Source organism: Archocentrus centrarchus, chromosome 3 (genome assembly GCF_007364275.1).
Source record: "Archocentrus centrarchus isolate MPI-CPG fArcCen1 chromosome 3, fArcCen1, whole genome shotgun sequence".
NCBI lineage: Eukaryota > Metazoa > Chordata > Actinopteri > Cichliformes > Cichlidae > Archocentrus > Archocentrus centrarchus.
Genome location: NC_044348.1, coordinates 36,208,246 through 36,231,816, shown reverse-complemented (window position 1 = coordinate 36,231,816; position 23,571 = coordinate 36,208,246). Strand labels below are relative to the sequence as shown.

General features: G+C 43.9%; 1 protein-coding gene across 1 annotated transcript in view; it reads left to right on the top strand.

Moving 5' to 3' along the window:
- Positions 1-21,048, top strand: part of gpn1 (GPN-loop GTPase 1) — a 28,029-nt gene extending 6,981 nt beyond the window's left edge. Inside the window, exons 3-13 of the mRNA XM_030725192.1 lie at positions 3,671-3,777; positions 4,388-4,425; positions 4,621-4,699; positions 4,777-4,871; positions 5,582-5,627; positions 5,706-5,852; positions 6,121-6,203; positions 18,132-18,171; positions 18,252-18,342; positions 18,428-18,535; positions 18,754-21,048. Coding sequence (XP_030581052.1) covers positions 3,671-3,777; positions 4,388-4,425; positions 4,621-4,699; positions 4,777-4,871; positions 5,582-5,627; positions 5,706-5,852; positions 6,121-6,203; positions 18,132-18,171; positions 18,252-18,342; positions 18,428-18,535; positions 18,754-18,860 — 941 coding nt within the window. The 3' untranslated portion in view covers positions 18,861-21,048. The remainder of the gene's footprint in view (positions 1-3,670; positions 3,778-4,387; positions 4,426-4,620; positions 4,700-4,776; positions 4,872-5,581; positions 5,628-5,705; positions 5,853-6,120; positions 6,204-18,131; positions 18,172-18,251; positions 18,343-18,427; positions 18,536-18,753) is intronic.
- The last annotated feature ends 2,523 nt before the right edge of the window (positions 21,049-23,571 follow it).

Here is a 23,571-nt window from a genome sequence, read left to right as displayed (position 1 = left end):
TATTTCCTGATCTAAAGGCTCTCTTCTTCTCCTTCAGGAGAGCCTTTGTTTCAGAGCCACAGTTATGTATAACAAGTAATACTCAAGTGAATGTTAAACATGTATTAAAAGAAAAATGATTCAGCTCACAAGAAACTGCTGGATACTATTCTGGAAATGCCTAATGAATACAAGGCCACTGTGAGCAATGACAAAAACATGATAATCAAAAATTACACATTAAGTATTATTGCTCACCTTTATTTCTGAGAATGTCACTTCTCAAAATGATTGCATGCTGTCAGCTCGCTCTCATGGGTGAAGTCCGGCTTTGAGGGTTGGAGAAAAATCTTTGCAGCACCTTTGGATTTCCAATTCAGTTCTGAAAGAGCAAAGACACAAACTACAATGATGTATGAACTGGACATGTTTGATTGTTGCTGCAGCACAAAACAGGTTTACAAACTGGTAGCTGATATAGCCTGAAGTATTAAAGATGAACCTCCTCATCCTCAAAAAAAAAAAAAGAAAGATGAGAAAGATTTAGTGGTTCTTTTTGCTGTTCTCAAATCTGCTCCCTCCACTGATAAACAACAACAATGTAAAACATATTAATGAATCAGTGACAAAATTATGGTGTTGAAAGTAAGTAGCCTGATGCTTCTAGATTAGTGACTCCAAAGCAGGCTGAGTCAAAACCTGAGATGGAGACTGGGTTTGTTTAAAGCTGAGGACAGTGAATCAGTCCCTGCTCACTGACAGGATTCCCAGAGTCTGGAAGCTAATACACTGTACGTAATACACTGTAATACACTGTAAGTTTCAGCTCATTCTCAGGTGCTGGCAGGTTTCATGGATCCTCAGGTTTGTCACAGAGGATTAAAGGCAGTCAGACTTTGATCAATTCAATTAAATTTTATGTGTACAGCGCCAAATCACATCAGTCACCTCAAGGCGCTTTGTATTGTGGGTAAAGACCCTACAATAATTACAGAGAAAACCTGTTAGGTTCGGACCACCGTTGAATAAAGAAAGACACAGAAACCCGTAGTTGATCTTTTTACCTGCAGGGAGAGTTTAAGACAGCTCACACCCGTTTGCGTGTCTGAAAGAGAGTCTGGCTTCCTTCTTCCTGCCGGCTCTTTTATTTTAGCATCACGTGGGTGTGTGGGGGTGTGTGTATGTGTGTGTGACGTCAGGAAAGAGGCGTTACCTGCTTTCCTCACCTGGAGGGTCCGGGTGTGTATGAGTATGTTTTGCGCTTACAATCTGATGGTCATGTGCATGTTTATGATGAACACATTATGATACATAGAAAAACAGTTAACCGTTTATCTATTCTAACAAAACCCAACAGTCAAAACGACCCCCTATGAGCAGCACTTGGTGACAGTGGGAAGGAAAAACTCCCTTTAACAGGAAGAAACCTCCAGCAGAACCAGGCTCAAGGAGGGGGGGTCATCTGCTGTGACCGGTTGGGGCTGAGGGCAGAGAGACAGAGATTGATAATAATTAATGATTAAATGCAGAGTGGAGTATAAACAAAGTAAATAAGGTGAATGAAAAGAAACAGTGCATTATGTGAACCCCCCAGCAGACTAGGCCTATAGCAGCATAACTAAGTGGTGGTTCAGGGTCACCTGATCCAGCCATAACTATAAGCGTGATCATAAAGGAAAGTTTTAAGCCTAATCTTAAAAATAGAGAGGGTGTCTGTCTCCTGAATCCAAGCTGGGAGCTGGTTCCACAGAAGAGGGGCCTGAAAGCTGAAGGCTCTGCATCCCATTCTACTCTTAAGTATCCAAAGAACCACAAGTAAGCGAGCAGTCTGAAGTATAAACAGACTGCTGTTTGTTTATATGGTGAATATAAGAAACTTGCTAATAGAAGGTTTGTTTACAGTGAATATAAAGAAATCACGGGAACCTCCCCAGCAGCCTAGGCCTATAGCAGCATAAGTAAGAGAGGCTTCAGGGTCACCTGATCCAGCAACTGTGTTCAGACCAGTATCATTTTATTTTACATTGTGATAACCCTGGGTCAGTTCAATGCAGATTAAATGAAGCACTGTACTCGCAGATATTGAATATGGATGCACTAAAGCTCATCGGGATATTTATTTGGAATCTGTGGCTGAAAATAATCATTTTACTTAACTAGTAAGTCCAGAAGCTCATATTTCTGCCATAACATTGTTTAAATAGTGAACGCTTTCCTACGATATCCGCTAACATTTGCACAGAAACTTTAAGCTAGCGCCTCAAAGACGGCAAAACCCGCAATAATCTCTACAAATGCATCTCAGAGTTGGGATATCAGCGCTCTCTTACACCACATTAATCTAATTACAAGTGCTTATTGACACTCACTGTCTTAATAATATCACTATATAAACGCTGTCCATTGAAATCCTCTTACCTGAACACTGCAGCATCCGCCGGAAGTCAGCGAGCATGGCTTCTGTAGTCCTTCATCCCTCTGTCAGTGATCCTCCGTTAGAACGATAACTACCTTCTTGACTTACTACGAGGTGCAGACGGCCCTTGCTGGCCCATATCTACAGGCCTGAAAACCGCTAATAAAGTCAGTAATTACCTCATAACATCCGAAGCGGGTGAACTGGCAGTCATGCAATTTACCTGGACAGCAACGGGAATACGCATGACCATGGTCACAGCCAATGGGGGTCATGGGTACTGTAGTTCATTTATTTATTCATCGTTGGTTCATGGATTTAACACAGAGGAAAAAACAGCTTCAGACCACGGAACTACACCGAATATAGCACTAACCATAAACACGTAAATATAAATTTAGACCTAAAAAGCCCCACAAATGTCATCGTTACAACCATAAGCAGCACCCCAGATTAAATGAAACAAGGAGAAATTCATGTCAAAAGGAAAAGTGGCGGTTAAGGATCGCAATTAAAGGCATAATTCAGCGTCTGAGTTTCCAGTTCAAAAGAAAAGGGGGGAAAAAAGGGGGACGGGGGCAAAAAAAAAAAAAAATTCGGCTTATACTGCAGCTTAGAAGTCGTGCTCAGAGGTATGAACTTTATCCCACTGCATTTCGGGCAGGTCAGAAGTCGTGCCGAGTAACACGAAAAAAAGAGGGAATTCGTGTTCATGAGCACGAATCAATAGATTAAATTTCGTGACTATTGCACGAGCTGCCGTGAGACCGGGTTGGCTCAGCGCAGCACCACTTCTTTTTTAACCTACTGTATTTATTTACTTATTTAGTTAAAAGATGAAGTGAAACAACGGAATATTTTGGTGATTCGCAATGGAAATGTGTGAAAGGTCATACTGACAAAAATTTTATGCATTTATTTTAGGTCTTCAAAACTTGCTACTTCACCAAAACATTTGTGAATCACAGAACTCAAAGTTTTTGTTAAGAAGGCGCCACCTTTTGGTGACAGTCTACAATTGAGGGAAAGGGGTGTGTTCATGCTGGAAAGTAGATCCGCCCGGGAGAAGGAGGGGGACTTCCAGCCCGACGACAGCCAGACGTCGGTCAGCTGTGGGCTGGACTTCAGCTGGCCGACGTCTGGCTGGATGCGGCAACTTTAGGTGGCTGCATCTGTACTTTTAACATAAAGAAGAATGTAAATGCTTTGAGAAATCACAGCTTGTATTCAAAGGCAAATAAGCTTTCGCCTGTGGTGTCCGTCCTCTGGCTTCAGACATCAGGGACACCGTGAACTACAAGGAGGTGATGAAGCAGTATGGCCTCGGACCCAACGGAGGCATTGTGACATCACTAAACCTGTTCGCCACCCGTTTTGATCAGGTGACTCACAAATCTCAACACAACACATGAGAGAGGAGCGGTTAACCAACACGACCCCTGTTAATGTCAGAAGCTCTGTGTTCTGTGGTTTTCTTCAAGCAGGTTCTCTTTGTTAATGCTCTAGCTTGGCCTAATGGTGGCGATGTTGCCTCTCATTTACTGTGAATGCCAAGCCAACTTTATTTGTAAAGCACTTTAAAAACAGCAACCACTGACCAAGGTGCTGAACATGGAAACAAAACATGCAGCACAAGAGAAAATACAATAGAAAGAAAATTAAAACACAAAATAAAAGCATCAATAAAATACACAAGTAAAAATGAGTAAAACAATAAAAATAAAATAAATAGATCCCAAACTGGGTCAAAAGCCAAGTGGAAGAGGCAGGTCTTAAGAGCAGATTTAAAGAGTGAAGCCAAAAAGAAGAGCCTTCACTTCCAGAAGCTGATGAATGCTCCAAGAGTCTCATCTTAGTCCAGAATGGGCAGAAACACGTCGTCACTACAAGTTTTACTCAATAAAGAGAATTTTAGTTCCGTTCCAAACTCAGATGTCTCACTGTATGACCCTCCAGGCAAGGTGATCTGATCCTAGCTTTGTTTTTCTTCAGGTGATGCAGTTCATCGAGAAGAAGCGTCAGAATCACCGGTCAGTATCCACCTGCTTACATCAAGAAAAAAGTGATGTTTTAAAGACTGTGAGGGCGGCAGTGTCCTTATGGTGGCCTTACAGCAGCTTCCTGTGTGTGGATAATTGTATGAATAAGCAGATGTCTGTAATAAAGTGCTCTCTGATTGTGTTTATATATGTGCGCAGAGTAAAGTCTTTTGCGGATTGTTGCAGGTATGTACTAATTGACACTCCAGGTCAGATTGAAGTCTTCACCTGGTCAGCGTCTGGAACCATCATCACTGAAGCTCTGGTGGGTGCTCGCTGGATTTTTATGTTGTTATCAGCAAAGGCAGACTGTTTACAGCCCGCGTCTCTGTGCATTTTTAGGCATCATCCTTCCCCTGTGTGGTGATCTATGTCATGGACACATCCCGCAGCGTCAACCCTGTCACCTTCATGTCCAACATGCTATACGCCTGCAGGTACCAGACAGCCACCATGTCAAATTATTTTAATGTTTATGTCATTTCTATGAGCAGCGGTGAGTCTGTGAGAAAAGAAAATGTGGAAACTAGAAGGTCTGGTTTACAGCACCTGCTCCTCTGGTTAGCCCCTCATCCTGCAGTCGGACTCCAGCTCCATTTCCTTCGACTGCAGTTGGTCACCATAGTCCTCGCTGTGGTCTGCAGCCTCAGCGAGCTCAGCGTAGCGGCATACGGACCAGTTCTTCACCAGCTGCAGTCCAAGATGGTGGAACTGGAGCTGGAGTCCAACTACAGGATGAACAGTTCTCTGGAGAGCTATTTCAATGACTTGTCATCCTGCCGGCCTGAAATATGCTTCTGCATCGTAACCAGAAATCCCCTCTGAACCCTATACGGTAACCTGCGACGTAACCTGACGTGCACTTCGTGAGAAACTGGTCAACGCAGCAAGGGTTGTGTTACCACGTAGGGTTCAGAGGGGTTTCTACTTATGTGCTTAGGCCCCTCAAAGACCCTATGCAGGAGCATAATTGAAGCCTAAAACTGAGAGGATTGACGATTTAACGGAAGGCCTTGATTTCTCACCTGAAATGACACACCAAGTAAACCTGAGTATCTCATCAGAGGAAAGTCTGTGTGTGGGGAAGTATCCATCCAAAACCATCAGCAGAACTGATCTGAACTCTGCAGATCTTTGTGTCTTTCAGTATCCTCTATAAGACCAAGCTGCCCTTCATTGTGGCCATGAACAAGGTGAGGATGCTTAGCATGCTGCCGGCTCGTGCTGGACTGTGTGTTTTTCTGTTTGTGATTTTCTTCTTCTTCTTTCAGACCGACATCATTGACCACAGCTTTGCAGTGGAGTGGATGAAGGACTTTGAGGTCTTCCAGGACGCTCTGAACCAGGAAACCTCATATGTGAGCAACCTGACGCGCTCCATGAGCCTCGTGCTGGACGAGTTCTACACCAACCTGAGGGTGAGAGGGGCTGAAAACCTGGACCCCTGGCAAATCCTTACAACCCAAACTTTTAACATTGTTTGACATATACAGAAAGAATTTTCAGGTTATGCTTTCAGACATGATGAAGTGCTGATTTCAATTTATCTGCTTCAGTTTGTGGATAGACTGTATGTAAAAGATGGACATGGCACCCCATGTCACCCACTGATTGATCAGAGCAGGTTCAATAACTAAGGGTTAAGCAAAGATAAAAGCGATGTCTCGGTCATCTCCACACCTGCAGGTGGTGGGCGTGTCTGCAGTGACAGGAACTGGATTAGATGAGCTGTTTGTTCAGGTGGAGGATGCTGCCAAGGAGTACGAGAGGTGAGTTAGAATCACTCATAAGACTGATGGGACTCTATTCAACCACTGTGAATGATTTAGGCACTTTTCACTGGGGGGTAAACAATGGGGTTAGCATTGTTAGCACAGAGCATCAGAATAACCAGCAAAAAACTTGTCTGACATCATTTGAGTCAAATATTTGACTTTAAGGTTGGTGACAGCACTAAACGAATGTCTAAGAAAATGAGACAAACTATATGTGAACACACTATGTATAAACTTTGCTATAAAATCATTATTTTCTGAAGCTTTGTTAGCATTTTTTTTCTTATATGTTGGATTTTTTTTGTTTTGTTTTGTTTTGTTTTTTGAGCCAGGTGCGACCATATCTGTGCACATTATCCACTAACAACAGCAAGCCTCATTAGAAAGCAGACAGCCAGCAGCTGGCTGAGTCACCATCCACCTGTTGGTCAAAGAGGCCACACACCTTATAATGTAAACTTTACCCCTGAATCCATTTTAAACAGGTGAATTATAAATACATCCTCCCCCTGTGCAGCTGTTATGAAGGGGGAAATTAGCTAGAAGGAGTCATCCTGTCGGGCTTGGTTGGCCTGTGGGACTTCAGAGACAAGCCAAGTTGAACGTGACTCAGGTGGTGACTGAAGCAAAAACTCAGGTGTGGGAGGAGTTTGGTCAGGCCATGGAAAAAGACTTTTGGACTGCCTTGAAGCAATTCTGGCAAACCGTCAGGCGACTCATAAGGGGAAAGTGGGGCTTTGCGCACACGATGTATAGTGCAGGTGGGGCGCTGCTGACTGAGGATACAGTCGGGTGGTGGAAGGAATACCTCCTAAACGCCACTGACACACCTTCTGTAGTGGAAGCAGTCTGGGGAGGGAGGATGTGAGGGGGGATGACTTGCCTATGACTGGGGGTGAGGTCACTGAGGTGATTTAACAACTCCTTGATGGCAGGGCCCCTGGGGTGGATGAGGTTCACCTGTCCCTGAAGGCTCTGGATGTTGTAGGGCTGTCTTGGTTGACACGCATCTGCAACACTGCATGGAGATATGGGGCGGTGTCACTGGATGGGCAGGCCAGGGTGGTGGTCCCCATCTTCAGGAAGGGAGACTGGAGGGTGTGCTACAATTTTCGGGGGAATCACACTCCTCAGCCTTCTCGGGAAGGTCTATGCTAGGATGCTGGAAAGGAGAGTTTCTGTTAGTCGAACCTCAGATCCAAGAGGAACAGTCCTGGTTGTGGAACACTGGACCAGCTCTGCATCCTCTCGAGGATATTTGAGTGTGCATGGGAGTTTTATAAGAAACTAACCCTAACCCAAATTAAAGGGGTAACTTCATAAGAAGAAAAAGTCTCAGCGAAATATGTTTTAGATTATTTCTGCTTTTACTGTGAATCCATATGTCTCCTTTTGCAAGTGTGTGTGAGAACCAGTGTAGTATGCTTAAAACAAACCCTTTTTTTTTTTTTTTTTTTTTAACTCAAAGTTTTTATTTTATTATATATACATATAAAAAAAAACCCAAAACAAATACACAAAACTCAGTGCAGTGCCAGTGGGATACATATTCTCAAAGATAATATTCAAACATTGTCTATTTCAAAGATTCCAGTGGTGTCTCTGTTTTGTGATTTGTATTCGTCCCATTTCTTGCATTTCCCGCTGAATTTTACCAGCTGGAGTCTTAGTCTGTGTGTGAGACGTTCCATTCCAAGGATCTCCTCAACTGTGTCCAACCAGTTCCTCCGGGTGGGAAGATCCTCTTTATGCCACTTCCTGGTGATAGCCTTCTTGGCTGCAGCCAGCAGAATTTTTACTAAATATGTGTCCTCGCGCTGTATGGTGTCCTTTGTCAGGTTACATAGGTATAGTATCTTACATGTCTTTGGTATCTCATACCCCAAAATAGTTCTAATGCCCACCCATACATCATTCCAATAGTTAACCATTTTATTACATTCCCAAAATATATGACTATGACCTGCATTCTGATCCCCACACCCTCTCCAGCATGTTTGTTGTGTACTTGAAAATTTGCTTTTTGATTTAGGAGTGATAAAGAATCTGATAATGTTTTTCCAACAAAATTCCTTCCACATCCTGGAGTTGGTAGTGGTTTTCTGAATTTCACAAATATTATACCACTCCTCCTCAGATATCTGTATTTTGCTTTCTTTTGCCCATCTGTCTCTTATATACAGTGTAGAGGTTTTTCTGTTTTTCTGCAGACCCTGGTATAATGATGATACCACTTTCCCCACACTGTTCCTATATGCCTTACATATTGTTACTGTAATTTGGTTCAACTCCCGGGGAAGATCTGGCTTTATATCCTTCTCAAAGTAGTCTCTAACTTTGTGACCAGTTCAGGTACTACCATCTTAAAATCCAAATTCCCTCTTCAGTTTTTGAAAGCATTTAATTTTGCCCTGTTCAATTATTGTGCATATTGCTGTAATCCCCTTGTTTATCCATCCATCCATCCATTCATTCTCTTCCGCTTATCCGGGGCCGGGTCGCGGGGGCAGGAACCTAAGCAGAGAAGCCCAGGCTTCCCTCTCCTCAGCCACCTCCTCCAGCTCATCCGGGGGGGACCCCAAGACGTTCCCAGGCCAGCCGAGAGATATAATCTCTCCAGCATGTCCTGGGTCTGCCGCGGGGCCTCCTCCCAGTGGGGCATGCCCGGAACACCTCACCCAAGGGGTGGCCAGGAGGCATCCTAATCAGATGCCCGAGCCACCTCAACTGGCTCCTTTCGATGTGGAGGAGCAGCGGCTCTACTCTGAGTCCCTCCCGGATGGCTGCACTCCTCACCCTATCTCTAAGGGAGAGACCAGCCACCCTTCGAAGGAAACTCATTTCTGCTGCTTGTATTCGCGATCTTGTTCTTTCGGTCACTACCCAAAGCTCGTGACCATAGGTGAGGGTAGGAACGTAGATCGACCGGTAAATCGAGAGCTTCGCTTTTACACTAAGCTCCCTCTTCACCACGACAGACCGGTGCAGCCCCGATCCGTCTGTCGATCTCCTGCTTCCTTCTCCCATCACTCGTGAACAAGACCCCGAGATACTTGAACTCCTCCACTTGGGGCAAGAACTCGTTCCTGAGCACCATGGCCTCAGACTTAGAGGTGCTGATTCTAATGCCGGCCGCTTCACACTCGGCTGCGAACCATTCCACTGCGAGCTGGAGGCCACCCCCTGATGAAGCCAACAGGACTGCATCATCTGCAAAGAGCAGAGATGAGACTCTGAGGCCACCAAGGAAGAAGCCTTCCGTCACCTGGCTACGCCTAGAAATTCTGTCCATAAAAGTTATGAACAGAATCGGTGACAAAGGGCAGCCCTGATGGAGTCCAACACCCACAGGAAACGAATCCGACTTATTACCGGCTATACGGTTGTACAGAGACTGAATGGCCCGCAACAACGGGCCAGACACCCCATACTCCCGCAGGACCTCCCAAAGGATACCCCGAGGGACACGATCGAATGCCTTCTCCAAGTTCACAAAGCACATGTAGACTGGTTGGGCAAACTCCCATGTGCACTTGAATATCTTTGAGAGGATAAAGAGCTGGTCCAGCGTTCCGCGACCAGGACGAAAACCGCATTGTTCCTCCTGGATCCGAGGTTCGACTGACAGACGGCCCCTCCTTTCCAGCACCCTGGCATAGACCTTACCGGGGAGGCTGAGGAGTGTGATCCCCCGAAAGTTGGAGCACACCCTCCGGTCTCCCTTCTTAAAGATGGGGACCACCACCCCGGTCTGCCAATCCAATGGCACTGCCCCAGATCTCCACGCGATGTTGCAGAGGCTTGTCAACCAAGACAGCCCTACAATATCCAGAGCCTTCAGGAACTCAGGGCGAATCTCGTCCACCCCAGGGGCCCTGCCACCAAGGAGTTGTTTAACTGCCTCAGTGACCTCACCCCCAGTGATGTTCAAGTCATCTCCCTCGTCCCCAGACTCTGCTTCCACTACAGAAGGCGTGTCAGTGGGATTCAGGAGGTCCTCGAAGTATTCCTTCCACCGCCCGACTATAACCTCCGTGGAAGTCAGCAGCACCCCACCCGCACTATAAACCGTGTAAGTGGAGCACTGCTTTCCCCTCCTGAGTCGCCTGATGGTTTGCCAGAATCACTTCGATGCCATCTGAAAGTCTTTTTCCATAGCCTCACTGAACTCCTCCCACACCCGAGTTTTTGCGTCGGCCACTGCCCCTTGTTTATCCATTGTTAATAATTTCTATCCATTTCCCCTGGTTTAAATTTAGAGTCACAGGTCAACCAGTTCAGAATTTTTATTTCCCTCTCCAAATCATATTTCCGAACAACCGTAAACCAGATTTCTAAAGTGAATATAGTAAATGGATCAAGCATAGTCTTATATTTTCTAAACATATCCCTGTTAGCAATTATACTCTGAATATGGTATCCCTCTCCTGACAATTCAATATCTTTCCACCTTGCAGTATATTCAGGATCACACCAATACACCAAGGGTCGAATCTGTGCCGCATAATATTCTAAGAGGTTCAGTAAAGCTAACCCTCCTCTGTCTTTGGGAATCTGGAGAGTTGTAAATTTTATCCTTGACCCCCCCCCCCCCCCCCCCCCCCCCCCCCAAATAAAGCGTGAGATTTTTTTTATTCCATTCTTTGAATTGTGATGTGGGGATGTCTATTGGTAATGATTGAAATAAATATAAGATTCTTGGTAAAACGTTCATCTTTATGATTTCTATTCTAGAACTAAAATCCAACGTTAGTATTGACCATATATCCATATCTTTTTGGATTTCTTGATTTAGAGTCCCACAATTAATTTTGTACATTTGTGTTAAGTCACTACTAATATTTACACCTGTAGTTCTCTCCAGACATCGATAATTCCCAGTTCTAATAATACAGTATTTAAGTATCGAGTCACTTGTGTTTTGCTGCTTTTCTTTGCACTAGTCGTGTCCAAGTCTTGGTTCAGCGTAATGTTAAAATCCCCTCCACATATCAGTATCCCTTCTATTTCTTGAACAACAACTTCGAAGAAGCTCTTGAAAAAACTGTTAGCACTGTCAGGGGGTGCGTAGACATTGACTAGTGTAACTATTTGATTATCTATTTTCCCTTTAACCAGTATGTATCTTCCCTCTTTTTCCTTCATTTCCTTTAAGGTCTCAAATTTTATTGCATTTGAAATTAAAATCATTACCCCCCTTTTCTTCCCATTTCTATAAGAGCTATAGTGTGTATTTTTAAATCCCAATTTTTTATATTTCTCATGCTCCTGATCCGACAAATGTGTTTCTTGTAGGAAACTAATCTGTGATCTTTCTTTTTTTAATTTTGCTATGACCTTTCCCCTTTTAATTGGGTCATTCAACCCATTCAAAGACACCACTTTAAGTTGACTATATTGCATTTACTCCTTTCTTCTTTCTCTTTCTTTCCCACTGACACCTGTAACTCATAGAACAATATGAACTCTAACACCAGAACTTTGTTTCCAATAACATTGGGCTTCTTTAGTTGTGCCCATATCCCTGCTGGTGGGGGAGGGGAAAGTCCCCCAGTAGTGGTGGGGCCCCTCACTAGAGGTAGGTAGAGGTCCTACGTAAAGCCCCCTTTGCCTTCTAGTAGTGTCCAACATTACTCTACATTCCAACTCCACCAGTCTGAATAAACTTATGAAAAGCCTATTTGTGCGAGGCAAACCTTAGCCAAGTAAACAGACTGTTTATTTAACCATAAGGAAATGAATAAACGAATATAACTTCCTGGGGTATTCCCATGTCCCAGTCTCTTCCCCCCCATCCCCTGGTATTTACCATTAAAATAGACTACCCCTAAGCCCTCCTCTGTAATTATAAACGAACATGTATAAATGAATATAAAATACAGCATTAGTCTACTATGGTCTGTTACTCAACATTTCTTATTATACATTTAGACCGTGATTTATACTCATTTTAAGTTGAAGCCTTATTCACGTCTGCCTGTCCGCTTTCCATTAATTATTTTCTCCGTCTTCGACTCTCCGAAACTACTGCAGCTTCCCTCTCGCGCGTTGCGTTAATCCTCCTTGCACCCGTGGTTCCCCGACGCGTTGCCACTGTGATGCCACCTGTATCCACTCCTCCATCACGCGCCCCTCGTTCGCTTCCTTCACCTGTACATCCGTTCCCCTTTCGCTACCTCTTGCGCGCTGCTGTAGAGCCGAGGTCCGTCGGTCCAGTGGATCCTGATACTGGTCAGGGGCGTTTGGAACCGGATGCCTTTCGCCTTGAGAGTCTTTTTAATCTCCGCATAGGCTCTGCGCTTCTGTACCACCTCGGACGCGTAATCGTTGTCAAAGAACAGGGGTGTGTTGTCAAGTTTAATCCGCTTTTCCCAGGCTTTCTTTAATACCATCTCTTTCGTATCAAACCGGAGAAAGTTTATAATTATGGACCTCGGAGTCTCACCGGGACCTGGTCTCCTTGCTGCTGCTCGGTGCGCTCGTTGAATCAGCAGTTTGGTCCCCTCGGGTAGAGAGAGTTCTCTGTGTAATAACTCCTCAACAAAGTGGGTGACCGAGTCCCCCTCCGAGCCTTCCGGGATCCCGAATATCCGCACGTTGTTCCTCCTGGTCCTTCCTTCGAGGTCTGTCAGCTTTTCCTTTAGCTTTTTCTGCTCACGTAGAGCCGGCAGCAGTGCGCCCTTAGCTTCCATGTTGAACGTCTCAAGCTCCCCGATGCGTGTTTGCACCTCGTTAAGACTTTTCCTCTGGTCCTTTAGTTCGTCACTATTTTCCTTCAGTCTGTTGTTGATGTCTTCCTTAAAATGGGCAAACTCCTGTTTAAAACTCGCGTCGAGGGCCATTATGTCATTTTTCATCTCCTCTTTAAGTTCGCGGATTTCTTTACTGATGTCAGTCAAGTACTTGTATAGCTCTGGCATGTTGTCAGATGACGTGGGCTTCATAGATAATTGGCAAAGTTTCTGGGGAAAACCTGGTCTTGTTAGGAGAGACGGCATCCATCCCACTTTGGATGGAGCAGCTCTCATTTCTAGAAATCTGGCCAAATTTATTAACCCTCCTAAAAACTGACTACCCAGGGTTGAGACCAGGAAGCAGAGTTGCAGTCTTACACGCCTCTCTGCAGCTTCTCTCCTCCTGCCATCCCCCCAAAACCCCATGCCCATAGAGTCGGTGCCTGCTCCCAGACCACCAAAAACCAAAGCTAAAATCAGCAAAAAGCTATTTAAGCATAAAAATTCAAAAACAATAAATAATACAGCTTCATCAACTGCACCAAAAAATAAAACAATTAAATGTGGATTGTTAAACATTAGGTCTCTCTCTTCCAAGTCCCTATTAGTAAATGATTTAATAATTGATCAACGTATTGATTTATTCTGCCTTACAGAAACCTGGTTACAGCAGGATGAATATGTTAGTTTAAATGAATCAACACCCCCGAGTCACAGTAACTGTCAGAATGCTCGAAGCACAGGTCGAGGAGGAGGATTAGCTGCAATCTTCAATTCCAGCTTATTAATTAATCAAAGACCCAGACAAAGTTTTCATTCTTTTGAAAGCCTGACTCTTAGTCTTGTCCATCCTAATTGGGAAAATCAAAAACCTGACCAAAATAACATCACTGATGGACAAGGTCTCCCATCCCATGCATGAAACTGTTGCTGAGCTGGAGAGCTCCTTCAGTGACAGACTGCTGCATCCTAAATGCACAAAGGAGCGTTACCGCAGATCCTTCCTCCCAGCAGCTGTAAGACTTTATAACCATCACTGCTCCCAACAAAAACCACAATAGCCTACACAATGTAGGATAATATATAATATACTGTAAATAGTCCGGCACATCATGCACATTGTATATAGTGTTATTATTATTAGTAGTATTAAGGTTAATATTGTTTGTTGATTTTATATATATTCTTTTCTTAATAGTGTGAATTATTATATCTTTATATTTATAATAACTGCGGCTGCTGTTACACCCAAATTTCCCCTCTGTGGGACAATAAAGGCTGTTTCTTCTTCTTCTTCTTCTTCTGTTTTATTTGTTATTATCTATCGTCCACCTGGTCCTTACTCAGAGTTTCTGTCTGATTTCTCAGACTTTTTATCTGATTTAGTGCTCAGTTCAGATAAAATAATTATAGTGGGTGATTTTAACATCCATGTAGATGCTGAGAATGACAGCCTCAACACTGCATTTAATCTATTGTTAGATTCAATTGGCTTCTCTCAAAATGTAAAGGAGCCCACCCACCACTTTAATCATACTCTGGATCTTGTCCTGACATATGGCATAGAAACTGAAGACTTAACAGTATTCCCTGAAAGCCCCCTCCTGTCTGATCATTTCTTAGTAACATTTACATTTACTTTAATGGATTACACAGCAGTGGGGAATAAGTTTTATTACAGTAGAAGTCTTTCTGAAAGTGCTGTAACTAAGTTTAAGGATCTAATTCCTTCATTGTTATGCTCTTCAGTGCCAACACAGTGCAGAGCAGCTACCTAAACTCTGCTCCCAGTGAGGTCGATTATCTCGTCAATAGTTTTAAATCCTCACTGCGTATAACTTTGGATACTGTGGCTCCTCTGAAAAGGAAAGCTTCAAATCAGAAGTGCCTGACTCCGTGGTATAATTCACAAACGCACAGCTTAAAGCAGATAACCCGAAAGCTGGAGAGGGAATGGCGTCTCACTAAATTAGAAGATGCTCATTTAGCCTGGAAAAAGAGTTTGTTGCTCTATAAAAAAGCCCTCCGTAAAGCTAGGACATCTTACTATTCATCATTAATTGAAGAAAATAAGAAAAACCCCAGGTTTCTTTTCAGCACTGTAGCCAGGCTGACAAAGAGTCAGAGCTCTGTAGAGCCGAGTATTCCTTTCACGTTAACTAGTAGTGACTTCATGGATTTCTTTACAAATAAAATTTTAGACATTCGAGAAAAAATTATTCATAACCATCTCAAAGATTATTCTTCATGTTCGGCTGCTTTCAGCACTGCTGGTATTTGTTTAGACTCTTTTGCTCCAGTTGATCTTTCAGAGTTAACTTCAATAGTTACTTCCTCCAAACCAGCAACATGTTTGTTAGATCCCATTCCTACTAGACTGTTCAAAAAAGTCTTTCCAATTATTGATGCTTCAATCTCAAAAACGATCAATCAGTCTTTATTAGTTGGCTGTGTACCACAGACCTTCAAGGTGGCTGTAATTAAACCTCTGCTTAAAAAGCCATCACTGACCCAGCTGTCTTAGCCAATCTCCAACCTTCCTTTTCTCTCAAAGACTCTTGAAAGAGTAGTTGTAAAACAGCTAACTGATCATCTGCAGAGGAACGGTTTATTTGAAGAGTTTCAGTCAGGTTTCAGAATTTATCACAGTACAGAAACAGCATTAGTGAAGGTTACAAATGATCTTCTTACAGCCTCTGACAGTGGACTCATCTCTGTTCTTGTCCTGTTGGACCTCAGTGCAGCTTTTGATACTGTTGACCATAACATTTTATTACAGAGATTAGAGCTTGCTATAGGTATTAAAGGTACTGCACTGCAGTGGTTTGAGTCATCTTTATCTCATAGACTCCAATTTGTTCATGTAAATGGGGAGTCTTCTTCAGACAGTAAGGTTAGTTATGGAGTTCCACAGGGTTCTGTGCTAGGACCAATTTTATTTACATTATACATGCTTCCCTTAGGCAGTATTATTAGAAAACACTGCATCAATTTTCATTGTTATGCAGATGATACTCAGCTTTACCTATCAATGAAGCCAGATGGCACACATCAATTAATTAAACTGCAGGAATGTCTTAAAGACATTAAGGCCTGGATGACCTCTAATTTCCTGCTTCTAAATTCAGATAAAACTGAAATTCTTGTTCTCGGCCCCACAAATCTTAGAAACATGGTGTCTAACCAGATCCTTACTCTGGATGGCATTACTTTGGCCTCCAGCAACACTGTGAGAAATCTTGGAGTCATTTTTGACCAGGATATGTCCTTCAATGCACATATTAAACAAATATGTAGGACCGCTTTTTTGCATTTGCGCAATATTTCTAAAATTAGAAACATCCTTTCTCAGAGTGATGCTGAAAAGCTCATTCATGCATTTATTACTTCTAGGCTGGACTATTGTAATTCATTATTATCAGGCTGTCCTAAAAGCTCCCCGAAAAGCCTTCAGCTGATCCAAAATGCTGCAGCTAGAGTACTGACAGGGACTAGAAAGAGAGAGCATATTTCTCCCATATTGGCTTCTCTTCATTGGCTCCCTGTTAAATCTAGAATAGAATTTAAAATCCTTCTCCTCACCTACAAGGTCTTGAATAATCAGGCACCATCTTATCTCAAAGACCTCATAGTACCATATCACCCCAACAGAGCACTTCGCTCTCAGACTGCTGGCTTACTTGTGGTTCCTAGGATACTTAAGAGTAGAATGGGAGGCAGAGCCTTCAGCTTTCAGGCCCCTCTTCTGTGGAACCAGCTTCCAGCTTGGATTCAGGAGACAGACACCCTCTCTATTTTTAAGATTAGGCTTAAAACTTTCCTTTATGATAAAGCTTATAGTTAGGGCTGGATCAGGTGACCCTGAACCATCCCTTAGTTATGCTGCTATAGGCCTAGTCTGCTGGGGGGTTCACATAATGCACTGTTTCTCATTCACCTTATTTATTTTGTTTATACTCCACTCTGCATTTAATCATTAATTGATATTAATCTCTGGCTCTCTTCCACAGCATGTTTTTCTCTCCCCTCAGCCCAACCGGTCGCGGCAGATGACCCCCCCCCTCCCTGAGCCTGGGTCTGCTGGAGGTTTCTTCCTGTTAAAAGGGAGTTTTTCCTTTCCACTGTCGCCAAGTGCTGCTCATAGGGGGTCGTTTTGACTGTTGGGTTTTCTCTGTATTATTGTAGGGTCTTTACCCACAATACAACGCGCCTTGAGGCGACTGTTTGTTGTGATTTGGCGCTATATAAATAAAATTGAATTGAATTGAATAGTGCCTCGCCGCCATTACCCCCTGCTTCACGGCTTGCCTCCATTACAAATCCTTGCTTCTTTTCCTGCGTTTTCAGATTTTTTTTCGGCATTTCTGACGGGTTCCCCCACTCATCCCTGTAGCATCAATTTGAATTTGGTTTGTAATTCGTTGAGGGAGGAGGGTTAATTGTCCTCAACTGGTGGGAGCTGCGAACTATGCTGCCATTCCCTACATCGCTCAACCGCAATTTGGTCTTTTTTTCAACATAAATCTGTGAAGTTTTTTTTCCTTTAATCTAAGACTGAGTTTTATTGTCCTCCTTCCTCAGCTACTTTACCTGATGAAGGTTGTACCTATTGAAGTCATATAGGTTAAAATGCTGCCACCCACTGTAATAACGGATGGCATAGAGATTAAAGGTCACTTTGAAATCTGTCATGTAGCTGAGTGCAGTCTATAGTAAACAAGAACAGAAAAAATAGACGAGCACTGAATCATTTCAGCTAATTTCACACAAGGCTGCTATGCGTGGTATCAGACACTAGAGGGCACCACATAACCATAAATGCCTCCACAGATAAGTTCCATGCAAAGACCATAAGCCTCTGCTGTCTTCTGCAGTAAACATATTAGCTGTATAATAGCTTTAAAACACATGGAACTGGTGGTTAAACAGCTAAAATATTAATGATGTATCTAAAAATGCACTCTTAGTGTGTTTAATATGTACATTTACAGAACAAATTAATAAACATAGGTGAGTGTTTTCACACAGCTTAGAGGCCACATGAAGGGCTTGACCACACTTAGCTGTAGCAGGACAGCTATTTCCCAGTAAAAACCAATCACAGTGCCTGACACTGAGGGTTGGGTTCTGTTTTCACGGAGGTAAAGAGTTGGTGTGATAACCTGAAATCTTCCTCCTGCTTCCTCAGGGACTATCAACCTGAGTATGAACGACTCCGCAAACAACTGGTGAGTGGTTAGTTTATTTTTTTTTCCAGTGTCTCCGCCTTCATGTATCTCCGTGTATAAGCTGACTTCCTGCCTTCCAGGCCGAAGCTCAGGGCAAGAAGCAGCAGGAGCAGCTGGAGAGGCTCAGGAAGGACCTGGGAGCTGTGGACATGACGAGCACACCATCCACAGGTAGAGCCACCGGCTGCTCCACTCAGCTCAGTTATTGTACTACATTCTTAATGTTCTAACTGGCCGACTGACTTCCTGTCTGCAGAGGAAGCTGACATCGCCGGACCCAGTGACCTCCTCATGACACGCGGTAATCCTGACGAAGAGGACGAGGAGGAGGTGGACAGCGACACGGATGACATCGACCACAGCGGTGAGGAAATAAAAGCTTACCCTGTGAGAGAACACAGTCTCACTGCGTTGGTATGGCGTGAGTTAAACTTCCAGAATCTGCGGGGTTTGGAGCCGATCGGTATTTTTAAAAAGCCGGACATTTCGTAAACATTCAGACATGAGCCCGAACAAATCGGTAAAAATCAGAGCACGTTTTTGTCTTTGTGCAGGAAATAAACTGAATTTTCTGTTTTTCAGTTACGGAGGAGAGCAAGGAGAGCGAAGCCTTCGGAAACTTCCTAAAGGAGAGGAAGGAAGTGGTTGAGGTCCGAAACAGGAAGTGTATGATGCCTCAGGATCCCTGACCTCTGACCCCAGAGGTTTTGCTTTGCAGAATACAGACTTATTACCTCGAGCATATCTCCACCACTGACATTCCTCCTCACAGGTTCAGATACGAGGAGACGAAGACTGAACTTGCTGTCATGTCAGGTGACCACACTTGCTTGGAGAAGCTGATTGGCTGCTCCTTCCCTAAAAGAGAGAACTATATTTTTATATGAGAAATCTTCTGTTTCATCACTGTTGGCTTTTGATTGTGAAAGTACCAAAAGGATTTATGACATATAAAATAAAATGAGCTCCAGAAGCTTCATCTTCATTCAGAACAAAAATAAGTCTTCATCAAAGCAAACATACAAATGTATTAAACTTAAAAAATCAGAGGAGTCTGAGGTAACTGAGTGGTGATTGTTCCAGTCTGCAGAGGTGGCAGGGTGCGCATGCATATTTCAGCCTGTCAGCATCTAAAACTCGTCTTCACTGAGGAAGACTTCAGCACACTCAGAGCCTCATCAGGCTGCAGATGTTCACAAACCACAACGGCTGATGTGGTAATTACTGTCATGTCATTTGTTGCCATGTTTAGGGATGTAATGTTTTTATTCTTCTATATATTTTACATTACAAGTAAAATAGTCATGAGGAACATCCAGAGTGTTTACCTGAGTTTGCTCAGACATGCTCGTTCTGAGGTGGTGAGTCAAGCAAATTTTGTTATTGTAGCTACACAAAGTAATGAAAGGCATTTTGTGTTATTATATTAGTATGTAATAAGTACCCTGGTTGACACTGAGGACGTGAAACTTTCTCATGGAGAAAAACACCTAAACTGTCAGGAGAAACTCCTGTGAAAGTGACACGTCTTATAGCTGAGGTGTCAGCTTATCTGACTCATCTGCTGGGCGGCGCATGGAAACCAAATTTAATTTATTTTGGCAAAATATTCCAGCCTGCTGCATCATTTTTCACTTTGATTTTCAGGGTGTCTTTGAATTCAGCCTCATTTCATTTCCATCAAATATTGTGGCATCCTTTCCTTCCTAACCCTAACCCAGTCCAGTATAGATATGCAAGTTTTCGGGGTTTTTTTTGAGCTGTGTTTATTATGAGGTGCTGAAAAGTGTGCAGAGGTTTTGCCCTCTTTGTACACAAGCAACATAAATCAAACTAGAAGCTTCATAAAAGCAGAGCTGCTGGAGGAGACTGCACATAATAATCGGTTTATTGAGTGTATTTGTAAAATAGATGAATGGAAAAAATAACCTCACACACACGAGAACAATCAGAGCTGTTCTCTGGTGTTTCTGGAGGTATTGATTGGTGTGCCGTGTATCTGCTCGTCTTCATTCATGTCTGAGCTCTGAATGGATTCAGGTTGTCCGCCCGCCGACCATCTGCCACCACGCTGCCAACACACTGCTCGCTTCATTCGCCTACGCACTCGCTGAGATCCGGCAGCGTGGTTGGACTGAAGAGTGTCTGACTCATCTCTCCACTCCATTTTTCAAGAGAACAAAACATAAATGTGCAGAAAAGACGGCACGCCTGCACAAAATACTGACAGCTTCAAAGAAGTCCAACTTCTGTGTAAATGTTTCAGCTTGTCAGGGCCCATTTACACCAATAGGATAAATAAAAGTATACAAGTGCACAGTGTGGGCCTGAATCTAACAGATTTTCATGTAAACCTGGAAATAATTAGAAAGTTAAAGGATTTAGACTCGTATCAAACTTTTCAGGGTAACGTGTAATCAGGTGTATCACAGCAGGTTATGTTGTTTCTCCTGTTCTGGTCTCGGTTGGTCCAGCAGGTCTCAGGCTGCAGGATTTATTCATCAGTTTCCCTCTGCTGTTTGAGGGTTTTGGCTGTATTATTTTGATGAGTTCACATTTTTTGAGATTGAGAGATGCCTGCTTTTCCTTCACTTCACTTTGCAGCAAGCAGGTTCATCATCTCATCATATTCTTTACTGAGCTTTATGCAGCCAGCAAACATCAGACTGTATGGAAAAAAAACATGGATGTGGCCATCATTGGTTTCTGAACTCTGCATTTTGATGATGCAGTGTTAGTATTTTGGCCTGTGTTGGGCAGGTGGAAGTACTTACAGTATTTTACCGTGTGCTCTGTACTGCGGGTCTTTTGTTTTTTTTAGTAGGCTTGTTTTATACAAATGCTGTGAAAAATGTAAATAAAGTCAGAATGTAATGACTTGAAATTTCATAAAGCTTTATTTTATTCAAAGTAGAACATAGAAAACATCAAATATTTGAATCAATATTTTACTTTTTCATGAAAAACATGAGCTCTTTATGAATTTCACGGCAGCACCACATCTCTGAAGGCTGGGACAGAAACAATAAAAGGCTGGAAAAGGTGCTAAAAAAAAAGAAACAACTGGAGGAACATTTAACTACCAATCAGGGGGGCTGTTACCAGACTGGGCCTTACGGAGAAGAGGTAACCAGAGCTGGGGAATCCAGGGCAGCAAGATGTCCACAGGGGAGGAGAGGTAGGGTTACACAGGGTTAGGAGGTGAAAGCTAAGGGCCTGAACAAGAATAACTGGCTGTGGAGTCTATAGTCTCTAATCTGGCACTGTGGGGGGAGAGAAAGCCCGTATCAAAGCTTGCAGCAGTTGAAGGTGATTGGATGATGCAGAACCTGACCTAACCTGCCAACATCTCTGGAGCTCATGTCACCATAATTGGGTGCCTAATAAAACAGTCTGTGTAAATGGCACAGGCTAAAGGGAGAATCAGTGGATTTGATTTTGGTGTGAAAATTCCCTTAAACTGTGAAAAATGATCTGACAGCCAGTGAAAGTTGAAGCAGTGAACTCTGCACCTCAGGTGAGCTTCTAGAAGTCTCGTCCTGCGGCATTTAATCACCTCCGCTGATATTCAGCCCACGCTGCTGTCTCTGCCCGCTCTCCTCCTCAGCCTGAAGCTTGCCCCTCCCTCCCTTACTCTCCTCCTCTTCCTCAGTGGGCTGTGGATACGAGTAGAAACAAACGGTCACGACGCCTCGCCGACACACATACACGACTGCTGGCTGAGAGTCCAGCTCATTTCATTCATGCTGGAGCTAAGCGAGTGGTTTCAGCTGGTTTCAGCTGCCAGAAACTAATCCTCACAGTCATCTCCCTGCCTGTCGATGAATCTAACAGTTTCTCTGAATTCTCTACCACTCAAAACTATTTAGAATCACAGCACCAGGTGTCAGAGGAGGCTGAGGACAGATGCAACAGGTCTTATTCCTCCAGTCAGAAACAGTATAAAACATACAGTGCACAAAAAACCTTAAAAGGATCACCTGTTGCATATCTATACTGCTATGGACTGGGTAATGTGTTAGGAATGAAAGGATGCCACATCATTTGATGGAAATGAAAATGATGAACCTGCAGAGGCTGAATTCAAAGACATCAAGAAAGGGATAAAATGATGCGACAGCTGGAACATTTTACTGATATTTCACTGCGGCATCTCAAAGTGGTCCTCAGTAATTTGTTTGGCCCCCACCTGCTAGTATGCAGCCTGATAGCATCGGGGTTCCTAATGAGATGATGGATGGTGTCCTGGAGGATCTCCTCCCAGATCAGGATCAGGGCATCACTGAGCTCCTGGACAGCCTGAGGTGCAACCTGGCAGCTTCAGATGGACTGAAACATAATGTCCCAGAGGTGTTCTGTTGGATTTAGGTCAAGCGAGCATGGAGGCCAGTCAATGCTATCAACTCCTTCATCCTCCAGGAACTGCCTGCATACTCTCACCACATGAAGGCGGGCGTTGTGGTGCACCAGGAGGAACCCAGGACCAACTGCACCAGCGTAGGGTCCGACAGTGAGTCCAAGGATTTCATCCTGTTACCTGATGGCAGTCAGGGTGCCGTTGCCTACCCTGTAGAGGTCTGTATGTCCCTCCATGGATATGCCTCCCCAGACCATCATTGACTCACCACCAAACCAGTCATGCTGAACAATGTTACAGGCAGCATAACATTCTCCAAGACTTCTCTAGACCCTTTCACGTCTGTCACATGATCAGGTGAACCTGCTCTCATCTGTGAAAAGAACAGGGCTCCAGTGTTGGACCTGCCAGTTCTGGTATTCTATGGTAAATGCTAATCAGGCTCCACGGTGCCGGCAGTGAGCACAGCGCCCACGAGAGGACGTCGGGCTCTCAGGCCGTCCTCATGAAGTCTGTTTCTGAGTGTTTGGTCAGAGCCATTCACACCAGTGGCTGCTGGAGGTCATTCTGTAGCTCTGCAGGGCTCATCCTGTTCCTCCTGCACAAAGGAGCAGATCCCGGTCCTGCTGATGGGTTAAGAACCTTCTCCGGCCCTGTCCAGCTCTCCTAGAGTAACTGCCTGTCTCCTGGAGTCTCCTCCATGCTCTGAGACTGTGCTGGGAGACACAGCAAACCTTCTGCCAATGGCACGTATTGATGTGCCATCCTGGAGGAGTTGGACTACCTGTGCAGCTTCTGTAGGGTCCAGGTATGGCCTCATGCTACCAGCAGTGACACTGACCCTAGCCAAATGCAGACCTCGTGAAAACCAGTACCACCTGTGAAACCATTCCTGTTTGGGGGGTGCCTCATTGTTGCCCCTCTAGTGCACCTGTTGGTAATTTCATGAACACCAAAGCAGCTGAAACTGTTTAACAACCCCCTCTGATACTTACTGACCACATCAATATCACAGAGGTTTACTGACTGATGCTGAACTCTGA